This window comes from Bombyx mandarina, chromosome 18 (genome assembly GCF_030267445.1).
Source record: "Bombyx mandarina strain Sakado chromosome 18, ASM3026744v2".
Taxonomy (NCBI): Eukaryota; Metazoa; Arthropoda; class Insecta; order Lepidoptera; family Bombycidae; genus Bombyx; species Bombyx mandarina.
Genome location: NC_143224.1, coordinates 10,262,609 through 10,284,614, shown reverse-complemented (window position 1 = coordinate 10,284,614; position 22,006 = coordinate 10,262,609). Strand labels below are relative to the sequence as shown.

Below are 22,006 nucleotides of genomic sequence, written 5' to 3'. Positions count from 1 at the left end.
TACGGCGGATGATCTAATAATTCTATGTTTTCTTGCTCTAAAAACTCTTTTATTCTGTGCGCGGTGTGAGAACTCGCATTGTCGTGATCGAGGATGATGCGGCGGTTGCAGTTCTCTTTACGGAGTTCAGAAACGACCTGTGGCAAACAAATGCGAGCATACCATTCTGCATTAACCGTTCTTTGTCCCTCAAGAGGAATAGTCGTAACATGGCCGGTTTTGGAGACAAACGTGGCCACCATTTTTTTTGCAAAACTCCGTGAACGAACAATTTTTGTTGGCTTTAACTCATTTTCGAACACCCAAACTCGTGACTGGTTTTTTGTTTCGGGTTCGTACGCGTATATCCAGGATTTGTCACATGATACAATGTTGTATACAGCATTTGAGGATCCTGCGTGGAATCTTTCGAGAGTTCTGACGCACCAAGTAACGCGAGCCGCTTTTTGCTCTTCACAGAGCAAATGCGATATCCATCGGGAAAACAACTTTTTTACACCTAATTGTTCATGCAAGATTATTTGTATTTGACTCATGCCAATGTCTAAAGTTACCTGAATTTCGCGGTATGCCACATGTCGATCTTCCTCAATCAGCTTACGCACAGCATCAACGTTTTCTTGGGTGACTGCAGTTTTTGGACGACCTTGACGGGGATCATCACTGAGCTTGACACGTCCACGTTGAAACTCAGCAAACCAGCGATAAATTGTGGTTTTGGATGGGGCTTCATCACCATATGCAGAAATCATCCGGTCAACACACTGTTTTTGTGTTAAACCACTTCGAAAGTCATAATAAATCATCGCTCTTGAATTTTCTCGAGTCAATTCCATTTTCTCAACGACTAAACAAGTTTGACAAAACCTCGTGACAAGACCGAGAATCTTTTTTTAAATAAATAAATGGTATTCGATTTTTTAAACCATTCCATTCCCGATACTTTTAGTGCAGCTCTCGTAACAAGAGAATGTAATAAATTAAATGCGTATAGTTGTGTCCACTTAAAACAGAGTTCTTCGATTTTCTGACTGAAAACATTCTATCTGTGCTAAAAAGCACGAACAATTTCATTTCATATAAGTACTTGGATCCTAATTACATTACTGATCTCCAATATAAATGTAATAACATTTCATTCAAGTTCGAAAATTTCCGAGACAATAAGTTGATGTTACGTTCAATGAACCCAAGAAACACGTTTACAATTATTAAAAAACGTAACATTATAAAAAAAAGAGAATTATTAAAACTCCGTAAAAACAAAATGCTTTTTGTTTGATATAAGTTTGTTTCTCAAGTTCGTAAATTAAAGGATGAGTTTTCGAGAGAATTAAACAGATTAAAATTCTTACGAACAAATCGTCAAACAATTCAATTGTTGGATTCGGCTTTGCTGAATAATCACAAAGCATCAACCCATCATCGGGCCATGTATTTCAGTAGCACTAAAGAAAAATACTGATTTTCGTAGTCCAAATCCAAAACTATACTATTTTCAAAGTGATTAGACTAAGGTAAATCAATCAATCAATTATATAAACGTATTGTAGAACCCAAGCACCGTAGACGTCACTCACTCGCCAATTACGTAGCTCGGTATGAATCAGTGTTACGTCGCTGGCAAACTTGTTATTGCGTGAAAATCTGCGAGGGTAGTAACATTTCACTGATTTATTCGTGTACTTCAGAGTTTGCGGGCCTCTTTAACTCCAGCACTTGAGTGGTCACGATTACACCATTAAGATCATAATAAAAAAAGTGTGTGTGTCCGCTCCGACGCACGACTGGAGTTTACTGGATATAAAAAATTAAACGAAACAATACGAGAAATAGTTCTATATTACGACAACACGATACACTACAGATTATTAACAAATTAACGAGACACAAAACAAACGACTAACAAATATATGAAAATACAATAATGAGAGAAACGCGCGATCAGTACGAGGCTTTGTGGCGGACTGCCGGCGCATGTACTAGCATGTCACACGAAATGCGCATAACGCATTTCGTGTGACATGCTAGTACGATTTTGGTCCCCATAATTTTCATACCCCGGGCCTATATATGTAAATCGATTCTAAAGGAGTAAACTCCAAAAAGCATAAACTTTTTTTCATTTGAGTGGGTGGCGGGTTTCAAAATATTAAATCTTTAAAAAATTTCACAGACTCATTCTTAATGTTTGTAATAAATTAGGAATCATAACAGTGACCAAAAGTAATGAAATTTTGTTTTTCTTGTTAGATTTCCGTAAAATGGATTTTCAGTAATAATTGAAAAAGAAAATTGGAAAAAAAAAAATCAATTATTTTTGTTTTTTTTTTCTTGTTGCTTAAATGGGTGAACGAGCTCACAGCCCACCTGGTGTTAAGTGGTTACTGGAGCCCATAGACATCTATAACGTAAATGACCACCCACCTTGAGTTCTAAGGTTTCAGTATAGTTACAGCGGCTGCCCCACCGTTCAAACCGGAACCCATTACTGCTTCGCGGCAGAAATACCTTAGAATCTTAGAACTTATATCTCAAGGTGGGTGGTGCATTTACGTTATAGATATAAATGGGCTCTACTGACCACTTAACACCAGGTGGGCTGTAAGCTCGTCCACTCATCTAAGCATTTTTTTTTTTTAATTTACTTCATTCGGGTTGAAGCCAAGTGCAACGCAACGTATCAGATTGGAAACTAAGTACGAAAATTAAAACGCTAAACTTCCGAGGGCTAAAAATAGCATAGGCCCTTGTTTCAGTTCATCTTCGCTACCATTATGTTTGAGCGTACCTTTTGAGCCGTCCTCATTCGTATTAGTCACACCAACCAGGAAGCTAATCACAATGATCGATTGTTGACTTACTGACAAACAACGGAATTGGATCTAGAAACGAATTCAGCGCAATCCGGCTTCGAAACTAGAACTCGGTAACTTGATCCCTTATATATATGGAATCGGGAAAGTGCTTCAAGATAAAGGCAAACGTGATTTGGAACACAAATCGGTGTACGAAGATTAAATGAGATGTATTCCCGAAATTTCAAACGTTCTATTCTAGGATTAAATAATTCTAGAAGCAGTAATGCGTTTCGGTTTGAAGGGTGGGGCAGCCGTTGTGACTATACTGAGACCTTAGAACTATATCTCAAGGTGTGTGGCGCATTTACGTTGTAGGTGTCTATGGGCTCCAGTAACCACTTAAAACCAGGTGGGCTGTGAGCTCGTCCACACATCTAAGCAATAAAAAAAAAAAAAGCTTTCTAATAACATTCAATTCAAATCTATATGGTTCGAATTCCTTTTTTCAGATTTTGTAATATCATTCGAGATTCAAAATTTGTCTCCTGTCAGATGTTCACTATTATTTTCTGTCACATTTCTCACTTATGAAGCTGGTATCTTGTTGCCATTTGCAATTAATTCATGCAAGCCTTTTCATGCTCCATTTTTCAGCCATCTTTAAGAGCTCAGGCAAATATACACTATATATATGGTCTATCGGTATTTAGAAAATCCTTATTGCATGGTATTGCCAAACTGAAAAAAAAAAGATCGCGGATATGCCATCCAATGCGTTGGTCTGATCAGGTCCGTACCACCCTCAATCCCACCGTCTACGATGTCCTCAGAGTAACCGAAGAATGAACGAGTTATCACAACATCGTGAGGACGGTACTCTTATATGGAGGTGGACACGTTGCCCAGACACGACGAGAAGGACTGTATGAACGACTGTTATTAAATAAAATTATTGAAAGACTACCACAAATAAAAAAGTTTATTTTTTATTGAATTACCCGTGAATAATACAATTGAACATATTCTCAGTGTAGTATTATTCCAAAATTACCATTATGATCATGTCTTGATGCCTTGAATAAATTATGTATAAAAGATAATTACACAACTGAAAGATAATCAAAAAAATTACACAGTGCACTCTTCATAGGCGCTAAGGTAAAAGAAACCTCAAGTCTATCCACTTAAAGCTCTAAATAATCTACGAAGCCAAAACTACAAAATGTAAATAGAAATTAAAACTTCGAAACACAAACGAGTTATATCACGGTAAACTCAATACAAACAAAACATTCCAGTTAAACGCGGATTTATCAATGAAAACGCAATTTTGTTCTCATGAAAGTAACTTTATTCATCAGAACCTCCATCAAATTCAGGCTTAGGAACGAAATCTTATTTAGGCAATGAAGTCGGCGAAGTTGCTTACAGTGTGAAAATTTAATTTGGAACAACGATTTTAGGCCTTTAACTTAATAAACAATATATCAAACACGATCCCAAAATTGTACGAATATTTTCTAGCTTGATCTACGGATAGTTGCAACCATCTGGACTATTTTGTGTTGAGAATAAGAGCCAGATGTTAAAGTTTGAGGAGTTAGAGAATCGTTATTTATACAATATCGCAAAAATACAATAAATTAGACTTCGAACTTACGTAAAGTTCGTTCAAAAATGTAAGCTCTAAAAAAAATTTTTTTTTTGTCTCCATACCAATATCAAACAGTGTACATTAAACAATAAAAAAGAATAATTGAAAATGCTAATAGAACACAAAATCAGACGTCACCTTTAATTTTTTTTTACTGTAATTATCGATAGGGCTTACCTTCATTGACGAGAACTGCCCATATGGTAACGATTTTCTACAGACAATAAACATTCCCTCTACCAACATGTACGCAATATAAAATATGTTAAATAAAAACGCACACAAGACAAGTATGTCCAAATTTTTTGTGTTAATTTTCATTTATTTCATTTCTTTGCTTTCATGTGAAACAACGAGGAGAAATTAAAAAATGTTTTCAAAGTCCCATGCGATGTTAGTGTATTTTAAAAACAATAATTCATTTCTTCGAAGCCAATTTCTGTATAGCTTTGTTTAAACGAAAGACATTACGTAAATAATGCTCAGCAATAAGCAAATACAACATTCAGACCAAGCTTTGTTTTTTTTTGCACAATTCTCACAAAGAACTAACACTCATTCAATTTCAAACCATCAAATTTCCTGCAATTCTAGACGTCTAGCCCAAAATGCATTTTAATTTGTAGATTTTAAAGGATTTCATCAGACGAAGGTGAGGGCGGACAATTTAAATGCAAACATTTAGTGCAAACATCGTTAGTTTCTAACAACCCCCGTTTATACTTACGAAGAACACACACAGGCGACTAGGTAAATGAGGGAATCGCAAATTTAAACATCCCGTTAACAAGGTGAATGGTAATTGAGAAACGTGCACCACGCAACGATTCACAAGAATACTTATATTTTATGAATGTGTCGGAAGCCACAATTATTAACTAACCATCATAGGAGCGAACAGGGTGATCGAGCTAAGAGAAATATTGAGTACACCAATCAAGTTTGTTGTCTTAGAACAATTTAGAAATCTTCTCTTGATGTTAGAAAATGATAGTTCTTAGGACGGAGGCACCGCTCTTCAAGGAGCCTGGTTGGTAAGTGTGTAATGGCGTCTATGCGCCTCCATCGGCTAGGCTCTGTCGCAACACGAAGTTAGCCGAGTTCTGACGATACCGCAATCGTGCTGCCCTCTCTCGAGAATCGTGCTGCGTTTCGTTTACCTACCAAACTCTAACAAATATATTATTTTGAATGACTGTCTAAGTTTAAACATTAGTCTCCTAGAAGTTAATACATCTTTTAAACCAAATTTGCGTTCATGTGATTACCAATTGTTACATAGAATTATTATTTCAACATCCAGAATGATATTTGGTTAAAAACGAAACGTTTTGTATTTCGAACGAACCACATTCGATCGACTTAATCCTATACAACGCTTGTCAGAAATGTATGAGTATAAAATAATAACAAGTACTCGGATGATACCAGCCAGATGGTCAGATCTAGCAAGAGAAGCACTTGGTGGTAGTCTGTATCATGCAGTCCATACCATCCATGATCGAGCACATTGGAAGTACGTCACATGTGGTCGCGACCCTCAGTGGTGAGGGAACGATATAGCAGAGACTCGGAATGCCAAACATCACGCAAAAAAACTACTAGGTACTATATACTTCCGACGCGATCATGCGATCTGAAAAGTATGACGGTCGTTGTTTCATTAGGTTCTGGAAGCTTAGATACAAGCCACATATACGTTATATTATTGCCTCTACGGTAATTCCAATATTTGGCATAACAAAATATTAAAAAGCAAAAACAATTTGGATATCACGTCACAATGTAAGGAATGATGTACTTTCTGTTATTCTTGAGAAAGAAAACATTCATTCTTCAAAACATCTGGTTCGATTTAAATGAAAAATAATATCGAAAATTGTCGCTTAATACCATTGAAATAAATTTACAATTCGTAGACAGGTCATCGAACTGTTCTCGAAATCTAATGCTATCCTATCGCGCGTCTATGCGACGATCTCAAGAGGTGACAATTACAATGAATATATATGTATGTATATATCTCAAACTTGTTTACTGTAATATATTTTTAACAAAATACGACTTGTTAATGCTTTTAACGTACCGAAATATATACCGCATATGCAGAAATATTACTGAGTAAAATGAAACCAATTATTTCTATTTAACCATATTTTATGTTCATTGAATTAATTATAATAACCTTTTATTGTTGTATTATTTTAATTGATCTTACTACGAAGTTATAAGTGGAATAAACAATGAAAGAAAAAATTTATTTCGAATGTGTGAAAGAAACTGATCATGTTTGGCTCCAAATTTAAATTGTAAATATTCCATGTTATTCTTTGTTAATGAAAGCCTAATCGAGTTCTTAAATTCGAAATTATAATAAACGATGTTTCTAATTTAATTAGCTAAATATGCTACTTTAAATTAAGGACGATAACACTACTTGTATGATGTACCTACTGAACAACAATAATTTTGGGTTATTCCTGTGTCAGACTGGAATAAGTTTCCAAAATATAAAATATAAACAAAACAATCGAATTCGTTCTTATGCCATATTCATCTTGACCATATCTGTCGCGAAACTTAGCGAGTGAAGGGTGCGACAACCCTCACAATTTATTCGATATTTCGACTCAAAATATTCAATCATTGCATCCAATTCTCTAAAGATATAGTTTACGACACACTCATTGGAGTTTCAGAAATTAATTACCTACACAATTTTGTTAATTGTCTTCATAATTGAAAAATTTTGAATTCGAATTCGACTAAAATCAACCTACAAGCATCGACGTAAATAATGTATGCTGCGCTATTGTTATATATAAATTGTTAGTAAATGGAAGAAAACTGTAACACAATGGAAAACTGTATGCAGGATGTTGATACAAAGGGACGCATTACTTACGAATATTGTGTATAGCCCAGCGGGAACCGCACAGGTATGTATTCAGTTCAAAATATGGGGGATATTTTTACAAATTCCATTTGAGTAACAGCAACGATCCAAACCGAAATTCCCCTACACATTTTGAGAAAGCGTGGATAGTGGTAGCGTACGTGTGGATACGTGGATCAAGTCAAATTTGTCAGTGTACATTTTTAACCTACTTCATATAAAAAGGGAATAAGAGGGGTTTATTTATTGTTTTAAATCGATTTTTCCAATAAAAATATTTTAATGGTTTTTATATTTTGTCATAATAAAATAAAAGTAATGTTACGCACTGGGGTTCGGGAATAATAAAAATTTAACCGACTTACAAATTAAAATACTGAACCGAAGCAGCCGTTGTAACTATACTGAGACCTTAGAACTTACATCTCAAGGTGGGTGGGGCGTATACTTTGTAAATGTCTATGGGCTCCAGTAACCACTTAACACCAGGTGAGCTGTCAGCTCGTCCACCCATTAAGAAATAAAAAATAAAATAAAAAACTTCGCTTTTTTATTCTTATTATTTTATTTTATACGTTCTGGTTTTCGTGGACACCGATTACTCAGGTGTCGACATATTATTTGTTTACATTTGAATATTAAGCTTCCTACACATACCCTCTACTTAAAAAAAAAAAATACTTCTATAATTTTACGTTGCATTTCATTCGTTTGTTATTTAATTAAATATCGAATTTTTATATCGTATTTATTTTAACTGAATACAGCACTAACCCGAGAACCCCTGAACACAAATCCACTACACCTACACGTATTGTCACTCAAGTTTTGAAAGATAGATTTTCTTTTTGATACTTCAACTGATAGTACCGTGTGTGAAAAAGAATTGGTTCGTTGAAAGAAAAAGGTTGGGCTCACATGTTATGTTAATACAAAATTTTCTGTATCATTTTATTTTGTGCGTACAATAAAAAGTAATATTAAGAATTGAATATCACATTAAATTATACGAAGAATCTGAATCTTCATAACAATGATCGCAAAGCTTGGAAATTCCAAGCTTGAAAGTATGAAATTCTTCTGAAAAGTAGCTTTTCGATTGTACATTTTTTTGGAAATGAAAATTACGTTATGTACCGATTTCTGTCATAGACGCATTAGAATAAGGCTTATTACACAAACAAATGACAAGCATTGTGTGTATTTCATGCATTTACTTTTAGTTAGAGCGGAGGTAGAGCGGAGGGTGGTCAAGCTTCACAGAACAAAACAACAGACAAGAATATGTTAAATCAGACCCATAAATCTGTCTGCAAGAAACGTGAAGATATCACTTTTTTTCTAAACATATCCTAAAGGATTCCAGCTCGGCAAATCATAATTGAAAATCTAGGCAGACATGGAATAACAGGGAAAAGTTGAATGAGAAATTGTGATGGCTGAGCTCCGTTCTAATAAATCAATGTCGGTTGGATAACAGATTTGGAGACTTAGAATGTTAAAGAATATAGCTTTCAGCCCTTATTTATTAATAAAACTCTTTCTAAATATGAAAAAAAACAAAATAGCATAACATATATGAACGTAATAAACTATAAGAATCTATTCATCATCATCATCATCATCATCATCTCAGCCTGTCTGCTGTCCACTGCTGAACATAGGCCTCTCCAACTGATGTCCAGTGCGGCCGGTCCGTTGCCACCTGCATCCAACGTGACCCAGCAATTTTCACCAATCAATCTAGTAAACATAGCAAATTTTATACGTCTTAATATAAAATGAAATCTACTCTTTTTTCTGCAGACAAAATGTTATTATTGCCTGAACCTCGCTTTTTAACTAGTTTTTGTTATTATTTGTATTACCATGGTCTTTAAATAGCAACAGTGAACAAACAACAATTAATATCCAATAATATGGAACACAAATTTGTTTATTCCAAATTCCAATGCCATATTCCAAATCCAAATTGCAATTTATTAAATGTCAACTATTATGAATGATAGTTTCATTAAAGCTGTTAAATAGTAGGGGAGTGCTCTGAGGAATTGTTCGAGATGATACCGGCATCTCGTTTTTACCATCGCACCGCCCGCCACCGGAGTAGAGTTCATCCATACTACCTGGAGCCACTGCGGTCATCCACAGTGTGTTTCCAGAGATATTTTAGAACAAATATATATATAACTACTACTGACACTAATGCTAATGCTAATAATGTAGAAGTATTGGCTTTGTCTCCTCCCTTAAAAGAGGAAATTACGATCTTGAAAATCATATTCTCCAAAAGACATGTTGATATATAGAGAACGTAAAAATGTGTTAATTGGTATTGGTAAAAACAAACTTTTAGTCTTCAGTAACACAGCAAAGGCACTTTTCCGAAGTTCGGACAAGTCTGACATTGATGAATTTGTAACGCTAGGCTTAGGTTGGCCCTGGTTTTTTATTGTGTAAAACTTTATCCGCAAAAAACGAACGTTTTATTTAAGTTTGTCCGGATCTCGTGGTTTCATTTTTTGTTTTTCGATGTATCGAATGTTTTCGGCGTGTACGCCGCGTCAATAAGAATCATTCCTGCAGTACGATATAAAAAGAAGTAGTTTGTTGAAACAAAAATATATATTTTTACTGGTGGTAGGACTTCTTGTGAGTCCGCGCGGGTAGGTACCACCGCCCTCCCTATTTCTGCCGTGAAGCAGTAATGCGTTTCGGTTTGAAGGATGGGGCAGCCGTTGTAACTATACTGAGATCTTAGAACTTATATCTCAAGGTGGGTGGCGCATTTACGTTGTAGATGTCCATGGGCTCCAGTAACCACTTAGCATCAGGTGGGCTGTGAGCTCGTCCAACCATCTAAGCAATAAAAAAATAAAAAACCCATTAGACAAATATTTAATTTTCGTAATTAAGAAAGACATGAATTGAAACCGCTCCCATTAGAGGCAGGACCTTTTCCTTATAATAAATAAAATCCGACCGGTACCTACCCTTCCCTAATGAACGACTTCTACGATGAATAGAATCGTATATAAAAAAATCTGATCTACAAAATTCAGGTAGCACGTTATGCTATTTCGATTTCCATATTAGTTTTGTTGGATCTCAGTGGCTAAAATTCTTCGTCTCCGAAATCCCCAGAAAGTAATAACACGTTTCGCTTTAATTAATCAAACCATTTTATTTATTTATTTATTAATGTACACACAGAAAAGAGGACATAGTACAGGGTAATAGGAAAATTATATACAATTCCAGCAGACCTGCGAGAGAATTATGAGAATAATAATTAAAAGTGGTGAGTTTTCTTCTTTCTTTCTTTCTTTACCAATTAGTCATCGCTACTGAAAATTTTACGCAAAAAGCTATCGAGTATTTTTCACGGAAACCAATTAAAAAGTTTGACGAAATATAAGTTTCATCAACATCTTTTTTTTTCCGAAAATACAACCCGGTCAAAAGACCAAACGAAAAACGTTTTCCTTTTTTTTTTTACAAACATAATTCCGGGATACTTTGACGTACGCGCTGTCCTGAAATTACCATTTCAAACGGTTTGTCGTCTAATCACGACTCTGTTTGCTAACTCGTATCGGGGCCAAAGAAATACATGGCTCTCATCAACGCCCACGCTGACAAATCAACCTATCAAGCTATCGACGTCCTGACGAACTAAATAGTTAATGGATATCTGCCCATAGGCAATGTTTAATGAACGTAGACGTGTTAGAAGAAAATTGCAAATAATCATTGACTACTGAATTAAGGGAGAAACTTAACAAATTGAAATACAATCTAATAAGGGTTGCTTCAGTTGTCGTTGTGACCTATAGTATAAGGCGTCCAGGGTCGATATCAAGCGATGAAATATCAGAATTTAAAATCAGAAGGCATATCCCAATTCTCTAAGAAAATACCTAATTTACATATATTCTCGAAAGACTTCCGTTTGTTAATACCAAATCAACGAAACTTAAATTGCGCAATTATTGGCAATATGGTGTACTTTGAACCCGAATTGTTACATGGAGAGGTATAACGATCCTACTTATTTCTGCCGCAAAGCAGTCACGCGTTGAACAGTGGAATAGCACAATTGAGACTTTTAATTTATATCTTAGTGTGCTTAGTGCGCGTTTTTTAACTTTTCGATCGCGTTAACAGTTAACTCAAATTTGAATGGAGTCAGAACAGCGCCCCTAGTGGCAAACGTAGGTGAGTGAAGGCATTCACGTTCAGGCAATGCGCTTAACAATAGACGGTACACGAACTCGCCCGATCTTCTAGGGCTATAAAATAATTTTTAATATTTGAAATTGTAATATGACTATTAAAAAACTTGTGCCACAAAAAAAAGTTTAATAAATATGTAATGTGAATGCAATGAACAAACTATTATTCGTGTTTACGTATGTGTAATCTAGAATGTAGTGATAACAATAATACTTCTAATGGTAATAAATAATCTACGTAGTTTTTTTAAGGTTGTAACACAGTACTACTAACGTCACGTTTTTCTTTTTCTGAGATAACACAGTACCACTTACGTCATGCTGGTGTCGCTCTTTTTTCGGTTTGATGAAAGAATATTCCTAAATCTGTGTAGAGTTAAAAATAAATAGAATGCAAATAATTTTGTAAACCATTATCAATAACGAATTAATCATGAATTTTACTCAATATAAACATTTAATTCAACAAATTGTCGTATTATTGTAATTACTCAGTTCGCGATCAAATAATGTCCCTATAACTACGAACGGCTTATTATATTATACCGTAATTGATTTTCTAGTGATCTATCAACTTTTATGCAGGTTCGTTTATGACTTTCTACGAATCCAAGTGAAAAGTCCTCCGGTACAACATTATCTGAGTTAACGATCCGATTTCCCGTCAGTAATGGATCTAAAATCTAAACGGTCAGACGAAACGCATTTTCTGTATCTTAATCACAGTAATCCAATTCGATTTTATTACTGGTGGTAGGACCTCTTGTGAGTCCGCGCGGGTAGATACCACCACCCTGCCTATTTCTGCCGTGAAGCAGTAATGCGTTTCGGTTTGAAGGGTTGTAACTATACTTGAGACCATAGAACTTATATCTCAAGGTGGGTGGTGCATTTACGTTGTAAATGTCTATGGGCTCCAGTAACTACTTAACACCAGGTGGGCTGTGAGCTCGTCCACCCAACTAAGCAATAAAAAAAAATAAAAAAATTAATATGAAACATTTAGTAATGCAAATGTAAACTTTTCAAGGTTTTTCATTCATTAGAGGTCAATTTTTGAAACGAAGTTCCTTATGGGACGATGCGGACCCTAACCCTAACCGGGAAAAAGCGTCCGTAACGTAAGATTTTTATTATCTATGTATAGTCATAGTATGATGGCTATACAGTGTCTAATGTATAATCGACGTGATGACGGTTATTATTATTATTATTCATATAATTGGCTGTTTCTTTGTATATTATTGTTGTATTTCTTTGTATTTTTTATAAATCATTGTGAATAAAATAAAGTTGATAACATTGTAAAGTAGTTTTGGAACGAAGTTCCTTATCGCGCGTTGTGAAAGGGGGCTAGACGGAAAAAATTCTTACGAAAAGTTGTCACGACACTTTTTAGATCCGTCATTCTGACCAATCAACGTGTAGGCGCTTATCGCGTGACATTGCTCGTATCCGATTGGTCCGCGTAATGAGTACAGTTTCTCGAGATAGCGTTTCAACAATAGTAATTTAGTTCATAGTATTGTTTTTTTCTTCTTCATAATGCCGTAATTTATTATTATAACTTAAAAAAAAAATTACAATGCCTTCACTAATTAATCGAAAGGAACTTCGTTCCATCCGGGTGTCCCTTGACACCTCTGAAGTTTTTTATTTTATTTTATCAATAAAAAAATCATGATAAAAAATGTATACCCGAATAATTATTTTCTTTATACGTCGAATAGAACTTAAAATTAATATTTTTATAATAAGGAACTTCGTTCCTATCCGGTGTCCCACGACACCACACATCTTTTTTTTTTCTTAGAAACCATAAAAATATCTAGTCCTGACCGAAGCATCTTTGTTTTCTGAAACTAGTTACGAAAGCCTATTCGCCCCATTTATTTCGAGCCATTTCATGAATGACGTTACATAACCACGAAGAGTACGTACCACGTATATTCATAAAAACCGTGAAATATGACGCACATTATTATAACGAACGACACCAACAAATTCAAGAACCGAGCTCATCTTTTACAATCTAATAAAGCAGACATTCGAATAGTAAACAATATTTCATTAACTGTACCGGCTCTCTCGACCCAAAAAGCTGTATATGTGTCGTTGGGCATTCGCGTAAGAGCGGAGCCTTAAATCTGGTGTGTGATTTAGGCCATAAAAATGGAACGAAGGCGAAAATTACGTGTCCATATGGCGAATCGAGTCCTATAAATGTGTCACGTTGATTTTCATGGCTGTGACGCGTCACGTTTCATTTTATTTGTGTCGCTATTCATACGAGTGCAAACTAATCGGCCTCAAAAATACATTTTATATACTCAGATATAGCTTGAGTAACAATAAGCGAATTTATCTAACAGGCACGTTATGCAAATACATTAAGCACTATGACTACTGGTCTGTACAGTGTACTGTACTGTCTGTACTGTACAATGACTACTGGTGGTAGGTCCTCTTGTGAGCCCGCGCGGGTAGGTATCACCACCCTGCCTATTTCTGCCGTGAAGAAGTAAAATTTCGGTTTGAAGGGTGGAGCAGCCGTTGTAAGTATACTTGAGACCTTAGAACTAATATCTCAAGGTGGGTGGCGCATTTGCGTCGTAAATGTCTATGGGTTCCAGTAACAACTTAACACCAGGTGGGCTGTGAACTCATTCACCCATCTACGCAAATAAAAAAAAACCATTGACATGTAAACTGTAAATTCGGTATCGTATACAAACGGAGTGCAATTAACAATAAACAGAGCACATTTTACAACTTGATTCACAAACCTACGTGAATGTAACTGAGAGTCACCTAATTCTTTAGCCATTAAGAAATCACATCACCTCGTTTCGCACCCGTTCCGCCTACATCGAGACAATAAACTTTATAAGGCGATAACGTATAAAACAAAAGAGCGATAATGTTTATTCGCATTCAGGCTCTACTTAGCAGCCGGCATTGGGAGATTTTTGTTACTCTTAATTGGGACATCAGTCCATCTTCCGATTACCGCGCTCCCCTACTCGATTTACGCCACATTAATTTATTTATACCGGCGCGTATTCTTCGTATTTAGGTTCCGTTTGTTTGTATAGAAATAGCTCGTAGTACATTAAAATATTTGTTTCTCTTCCTTATCTTTTCCGGTAATGTTTGTGTGAAAATAAAACAAAGGAAGCTGTCATTTTATCAACACAATATTGGTAAAGTAAACAGTGCTAGTTTTAAGAGTATCAATGGTTAATTATATAATTATTAGGTTTTAAAATAACATGGAAGTTTTTTAAATTGTATCCTTGGAAACTTTCCAAGGAATTTTAGCAAAAAAAAACTATTCCGCTGGAATCATTTAAGTTCAAATATTTGATTACCAGACAACCTCAAAACTGAAGACTTTAATAAAGCGGTTTTTGAAATCTCGATAAGACTAATTTACACTATGATACATGTAGTATTTTACACCAAAAAAAATAGGATATTTCTTTATTACCTATTTTAGGTACAAATTAGTAAAAATGACCAATAACATGAATTTTGTAGAAAGTTTCTAATGTTGCAAAAGACTCTTCAAACAGCGAAGTTGTTTCTTGTTTTCGGCTTTACTTCGCTCTTCTTGAATGACGTATCCTCCTCTATAAGACACGACTGAACAAACCCATTTTATCGTAATAAAAGTAATACAAATATGTATGAAAAAAATTACATTTATTTCTTGGACTCTTCTACTTTATGTTATTTTATTGTTATATATGTACTTATACTTTGATCTCGACCGAGTTGTTAATCGTAACATCAGATTTAATGTTCTTGCAATGATAAAAACAATAATAGTTTCTCCTAACTATTCCTTTCGTGAGTGAACATGAGAATGTTCATGACATACGTTATACCGTTTAACTAAATTGTAGAGTTGGAATTTAAGTCTAGTATTGATGTAAGTAGAACTATAAAATAGCAAAGGATTGCTACAAAGGAATAAAATTTTCACTGATTAGCTGTTAGTGGCCGGGAAACCGACAAACCGAAATTTTCTATTAAGTTTATTTTACAAACTTACCGACCATTAGTAAGTCATAAGCATGATTAAGATTTTTAATAATTTCTGCTATTCTTTAATAGCTACCGTTGCAACATAATCAACGATCACATCAATTTAATTTATACTAGAGGTCCCGCAGTAGTCGAAATTCGACTATAATTAATTGGAATTATAAATGTGTGCACTATTATGATTGTATTTTCAACGCCAAGACTACACTATAGAAAAATATTAATAAAGACAAACAATATTTAATCTATTCTCAATTTGACCACAGACGTCAAGAACAAAATTTTGACAATAAATAAATAGTATGCATGCGTGTGTGTGTCATATACATGGTAGTGTGTGTAATGTTTTTTTTATTGATTTAATTAATTTTTTATGCATTATTAAAAAAATTTATTAACATTGTGCACTTCTTCTCTATATTCTCTATAAGTGTGGAAAATTTCATACTCCTCCGTCGGCGCAATTTTCGTAAAAAGGGATACAAAGTTTTTGCTTCACGTATTAATATATAGATTTACGTATCAGATGTGTTTGACACGTTACTATAAATAATGTTAGACCATGGAAAGAAATTAAATACGAGTATTTCGTTTTTAAAACATGTGTTTAACATGGGTTTAATATTAATTTTAGATTTACATTAAACAAACTTTAACATTAGACTGAACCTACCCTGTCGTAATAGGCGTACAAAATATTTATATTAAGCTCAATCTAAGTTAAATCTTATGCTAATCTAATCTAATTCAAATTAAATGAATAATATTACAACAAAATTATCATTTATATATTTTTTATGATGGATGCCATTGTGAGTTTTATTGTAACTATTGTAAGCTGACCCGACAGACGTTGTTTTGTTTAATTCCATTCTTTTACTATAAGAACCTCATTTGAACTAAATATAACGAACATTATAAGATCTAAAATTAAATTACGCCTAGACTGATTCTGAATAATGAAATGAAATATGAACAAAATGATGATATGAAGAGCATTTCTGTCTATTTACATAAAAATGCCATAATTAAATTGATTCAAATTTATATTTACAATTTTCTTAGTTGCAATATGCAATTTATTGCATACAATAACTCAGTATATATCTATTCCCTTCTTAAAAGATTACAAATATTTTTCGACACACCTTAACATTTATAATATTGATTTTGAATTCAAAAATTAGGCAATAGTGAAGTGATAAAATTTATCAGTGGGGTGATGTGACCGAGAACATCATCTGACTGATAATTTTATCAGTTTGATTGAATATGATTAGACCTTTTAGCCATGTTGAAGAAATATACTAATTAAGGCGTTAAATTTCGAAAAAAAAAACACGTGGAATTAAACATTTTTAAGTAAATAAATAACTGGAAACAAATCAAGCAAGGTCATCCGGTCCCAAATCACGATTCCCTGTGTACATAACACAGAGACTGATATACATATGTACTTATATACGTTTAAATATATACATATATATAATATATGCATATATATAATATAATACATACCCAAACAAAGAGCAAATAAATCTGTTCATCACAACAATGTTTGCCCGATGTAGGAATCGAGCTCACGATCCTCGACGCAATAGTCAGAGGCGCTAACTTTTTTAATTTTTATTGCTTAGATGGGTGGATGAGCTCACAGCCCACCTGGTGTCAAGTGGTTACTGGAGCCCATAGACATCTACAAAGTAAATGCCGCCACCCACCTCGAGATACTAGTTCTAAGGTCTCAGTATAGTTACAACGGCTGGCCCAACCTTCAAACCGAAACGCATTACTGCTTCACGGCAGAAATAGGCAGGGTGGTGGTACCTACCCGTGCGGACTCACAAGAGGACCTACCACCAGTAAAAACTACAAACTACCGCACTACAGAGTCAGTCATTTTTATAATTATTTTTCTAAGTAACTTGAAGTATTTCTATTCGATTCTATCAGCTCACACAGACGTCCACTGCTAGACATAGACCTCCCCCAAGCTTCGCCACAAAGATCGGAAGTATGGACACCATTTTTTCTTATGTTTTTTTTCTCTCTGTATATACCTCTGTATACCCGCCAAGTGCTAAAGAGGCTTCTACTGCTATGTGATAGCTATGAACGTGAAATTTAAGAATAAAATATCGATTTTTTTTTAAGGATATAAATGTTCAGGTTTACACTTAGAATGCTTTTTCGGATCAATTCTCGGACATTTCCTTTGACGTCCAGGAACGAGGGTTGACACAATTCAGGGTTGACGCGGGTGACGATTTGAATAGCCTGCGTGGGCTGGATAACAGGTCAACATGGCCCTTAACCCTGCTTTTTGGGTATAATGCTAGTTTCGACGCAAATTTGCGAACTCATTTACCGTATTACGTATGTAACACATCTTCCAGCAATTATCCCATGTGATGAGATTTACGAGAATGCCTCTCTAATTTATTACAATTACCGCGCAGCATAGAATTTCGACTGAACACAATTTAATTGTATATAACGTAATTTGAGGTCGAAATAAACTTGGCAAAATAAATAAACACACAACAATTTTATTATTAGATTTATAACTTTTTATTTATTTAGCTTAACACGTGTACCTACTTATTCACAGGATAACAGATTATTTTTTCAATATAAAAAAATACTTGTACTTAGATATTTCGATGGTTTGAAATAAAAAATATTATTGTTTACGAAAGACTCAATAATATAAGAAATAATAATCAAATCAAAATTGGCATCGATTCTAAACTCCGATAAATTTCACACCAGTTAATTTCAATTAATCACTTGATGCCGCCGACGCCGAAGTTGTGCTTAGAAATCAAAATTATCCGTTACCACGATCGGAACTGTCGGAAACAAGACAGCCTCCGTGTTCCCGATCGATTACTCAATGTCGGGGATACGGTGCGGGATTCTGGATTACAATCTAATAGCGGTTACATCCGTAAACCAACATTTTCCATTTATCTTCACAAACTTTGAATGCTTCAACTCTAAAACCCATGCAAATTTTAGTTATTTCGCGTGTAAACTATTATAGATTATTAGAGGATGACATTACTACTCGTAGAGGAATTAAGATAAATTGTGTTTTTTAGAAATTATATTTCAATACGAACTACATATTGATGTTTTATTATATTAATTATTATTTACTTTCAATAAAAAAAAAAGTTTATATTTAAGTTGATTATTGAAAACACGAATAAAACAGCATTTTCTGCAAATAAATCGTAGCTAAATCCCGAAATCTCCTGTATACTAAATTTTATGGAAATCTTTGGAGCCGTTTCCGAGAATCAGATTATATATCTATTTATATAAGATTCAGTTAAGCGTTAAAACAAATTATCTTAATTGTTTAAACAAATGAACAGCCATTACGATCGTCAGCCATTTAATTTACGAAACAAATAAATTTATTTACTTTGCATTCGTAATAACGATTCTAATTTATCTCCACAGATACTGGAACAGTGGAACCGACCGCGGCGACGCTCCGATAATGGCCTCACTTCCTGAGCAGCTGTGACCCGATAACCTCACTCATCAAAAATGTCTTATCACTCGACTATTCCCAGTCTCTCACTGACCATATCAATGCAGCTCTGGGATAGTTATCAGTCGTGGACAAAACCCGCACGCATCCTCACCTAATCGTCTAAGCGTCAAAAATACACTAAAAGTTTCCTGTATGGGATGATGAGTGTTTGTCGCAAGTTACAATGGGCGATCTATTCCCGAGTATACCGAAGAGTACTTTCGCGAGTGTTACAGAGGGGGGGAATTATAGTGGCGGTAGAATTCTGGGACTGGACGAGTACAGATCGGACACGGAGTTGGCTGACGTGGAACTGTTCAAGGATTACCCGGAGCCTCTGCTGAGATTCGCTTCGGCATGCTGCGTACTTTTTATGCTGGTCGGTATTCCTGGAAACCTGATTACTATCATCGCCCTCGCACGATGTAAAAAGGTGACTAATCTTTATGACTAAATACTGTTTAATATTATAAATGATAAGATATCAAAAATATACTTGATTAAATTTTGGAACTAAGCCATCAAAGAATTTTCGCTTTTAAAGTGCAACCTAAATTTGGATTGGGGAGTTCCCGAATGAATTTATGAATGAATTCAAATATCAAGTTTATAAATGAATTGATAATTAGTGATAATTTTGCTAGGGAAGTTTCTGATTCTTAGCATTGCGTCAGTACTAGAAGAAACATGAACTGACTTCAAAGGAACGGTATGCCTGGGTCTATAAGTTACTGAGTTAGAGAATTTTTTTTTTTATAACAATCACGCCACGTTAACTGTTCCCGTGCTAAGTTCGTAAAGAGCTTGTATTACAGGTACCAGATAACGGAAATAAATGTAAGATTTTTATTATACACATATATTTTTTATATATATTTAATATACATCCATAACCCTGGAAAAGACATTTTATATTGATCATACAAATATCTTCCCTTGGCGGGATTCGAACCCGCAACCCCCTTGTGTAGTGACCATGTCACTTACCACTACACCAGACGGCCGTTGCTACACATTAGTCGATAATGGTGGCCAGGGTTGCCTACTCGCATTTCCTTTTTATATTTTAATAAGTAAACATAACTGAACAAAATATGAACTCATGACTTGTTAACAATAGACCAGTGTAACAGTAACGTTGTCCAATATGAATCCCTTTACAAATATTATTAAACTTCGCAGACTTTATCTCGAGGGCATCATTCTGTCGGACAGGTAAATAAATGTGATAAGAAAAGATTTCAGAGATACATACATAGGTATATGCGCTATTTAAATATTTAAATAAAGATTACATCGTTACAAAATCTCAAACAGATTTTAAAAATATTTATATTTTTTGTTTTTATCATTCTAATACTTCTATATTTTTTTTTTAGTTAATGCGTAAAGATCTTCACGGCTCACCCATTGTAAATTTGTTACCATATCCCACAGCAGCAGACATATTACACATTTCATTATTTTTTATTGCTTATTTGGTTGGACGAGCTCACGCTCCACTTGGTGTGAGGCGGTTACCGGAGCCCATAGACATCTACAACTTAAATGCCGCCACCCACCTTGATAAATGAGTTCTAAGGTCTCAGTATAGTTACAACGGCTGTCCCACCATTCAAGCCGAAAAGCATTACTGCTTCACGGCAGAAATAAGCTAGGTGATGGTACCTACCCGTGCGGACTCACAAGCGGTCCTAACACAAGTTAAAATTGCTATTGTAATTTGAACTTTAAACCGCAGCTATTAGTGAACGTCAATTATTACTTTGAATTATGACGTCAGAGGTAACTGAAATCACTCGTCTTAAAAAACATCAAGTTTTTAAATGAAAAATAAAAATAATAAATATGAGTATTGGGGAAAACATATCCGTTTGAAGACATGAACATGATACTATTAAATGCTACTATGGCGCCTACTAAATTTTTTAAATTTTTAAATTTTTAGTTATCATTATTATATTACATTGTATATTAATTTATGTATATTTACGGATAATGTATGTATGTGAGTATATGTATATGTATTTCACTATATATGTGTATATATATACATATCACTGGATTGGTACACAGCGCGTAATTAGTTTCCAAATGATTCTTGTCCATCTGATGGTTGTCTGGAAGAGATCGCTCTTAGTGACAAGACCGTCAATTGTACTTTTTTTGTATTTAATGTATCGCACTGTTTATTTCTTTGTTGGTGTACAATAAAGAATACTCTCTCTCTCTCTCTCTCTCTCTACATTTTTTCTCAATTTACAGGTGCGAAACGCTACAGCGGTGTTTATTATGAATCTATCGTGCTCTGACCTTCTGTTTTGCTGCTTCAATCTACCACTTGCTGCATCAACCTTCTGGAGGCGATCGTGGGCCCATGGGAAAACTTTATGCAGAATGTTTCCACTGGCGCGATATGCATTGGTGGCCGTATCACTCTTCACCGTTTTAGCTATCACTATCAACAGATACGTAATGATCTCTCATCCAAGGCTATACCCCAAGTATGTCTAGTAATGTATTTCGATCAAATAATCCACATTTTCAACCTAGTTGTAAATAAATTCACAATTAATACAGAGTTTTTTTCTTTTTCGGAATGTTGTCATATTCACTTTTTATTAAGTTACGAGTATGCCGTCCACCGGATGGTAAGTGCTGTCGCTCATGGACATCTGCAGTGTTAGGGGCACAGCCAAGCCGCTACCTATTGCAAAATCTAGGTGTACATATTTATATAGTGCTAGCCGTACCCGCCCGCTTGGCTGGGCATTTAAAATTAACATTATTATTCATTATCATTATTATTAGGGAGTCAAACAC

At 34.8% G+C, this 22,006-nt stretch overlaps 1 protein-coding gene across 1 annotated transcript in view; it reads left to right on the top strand.

Annotated features, from left to right (window-relative positions):
* Nucleotides 1-22,006, top strand: part of LOC114239299 (G protein-coupled receptor moody) — a 103,141-nt gene that overhangs the window by 79,976 nt on the left and 1,159 nt on the right. Inside the window, exons 3-4 of the mRNA XM_089734565.1 lie at nucleotides 19,108-19,616; nucleotides 21,449-21,687. Coding sequence (XP_089590691.1) covers nucleotides 19,368-19,616; nucleotides 21,449-21,687 — 488 coding nt within the window. The 5' untranslated portion in view covers nucleotides 19,108-19,367. The remainder of the gene's footprint in view (nucleotides 1-19,107; nucleotides 19,617-21,448; nucleotides 21,688-22,006) is intronic.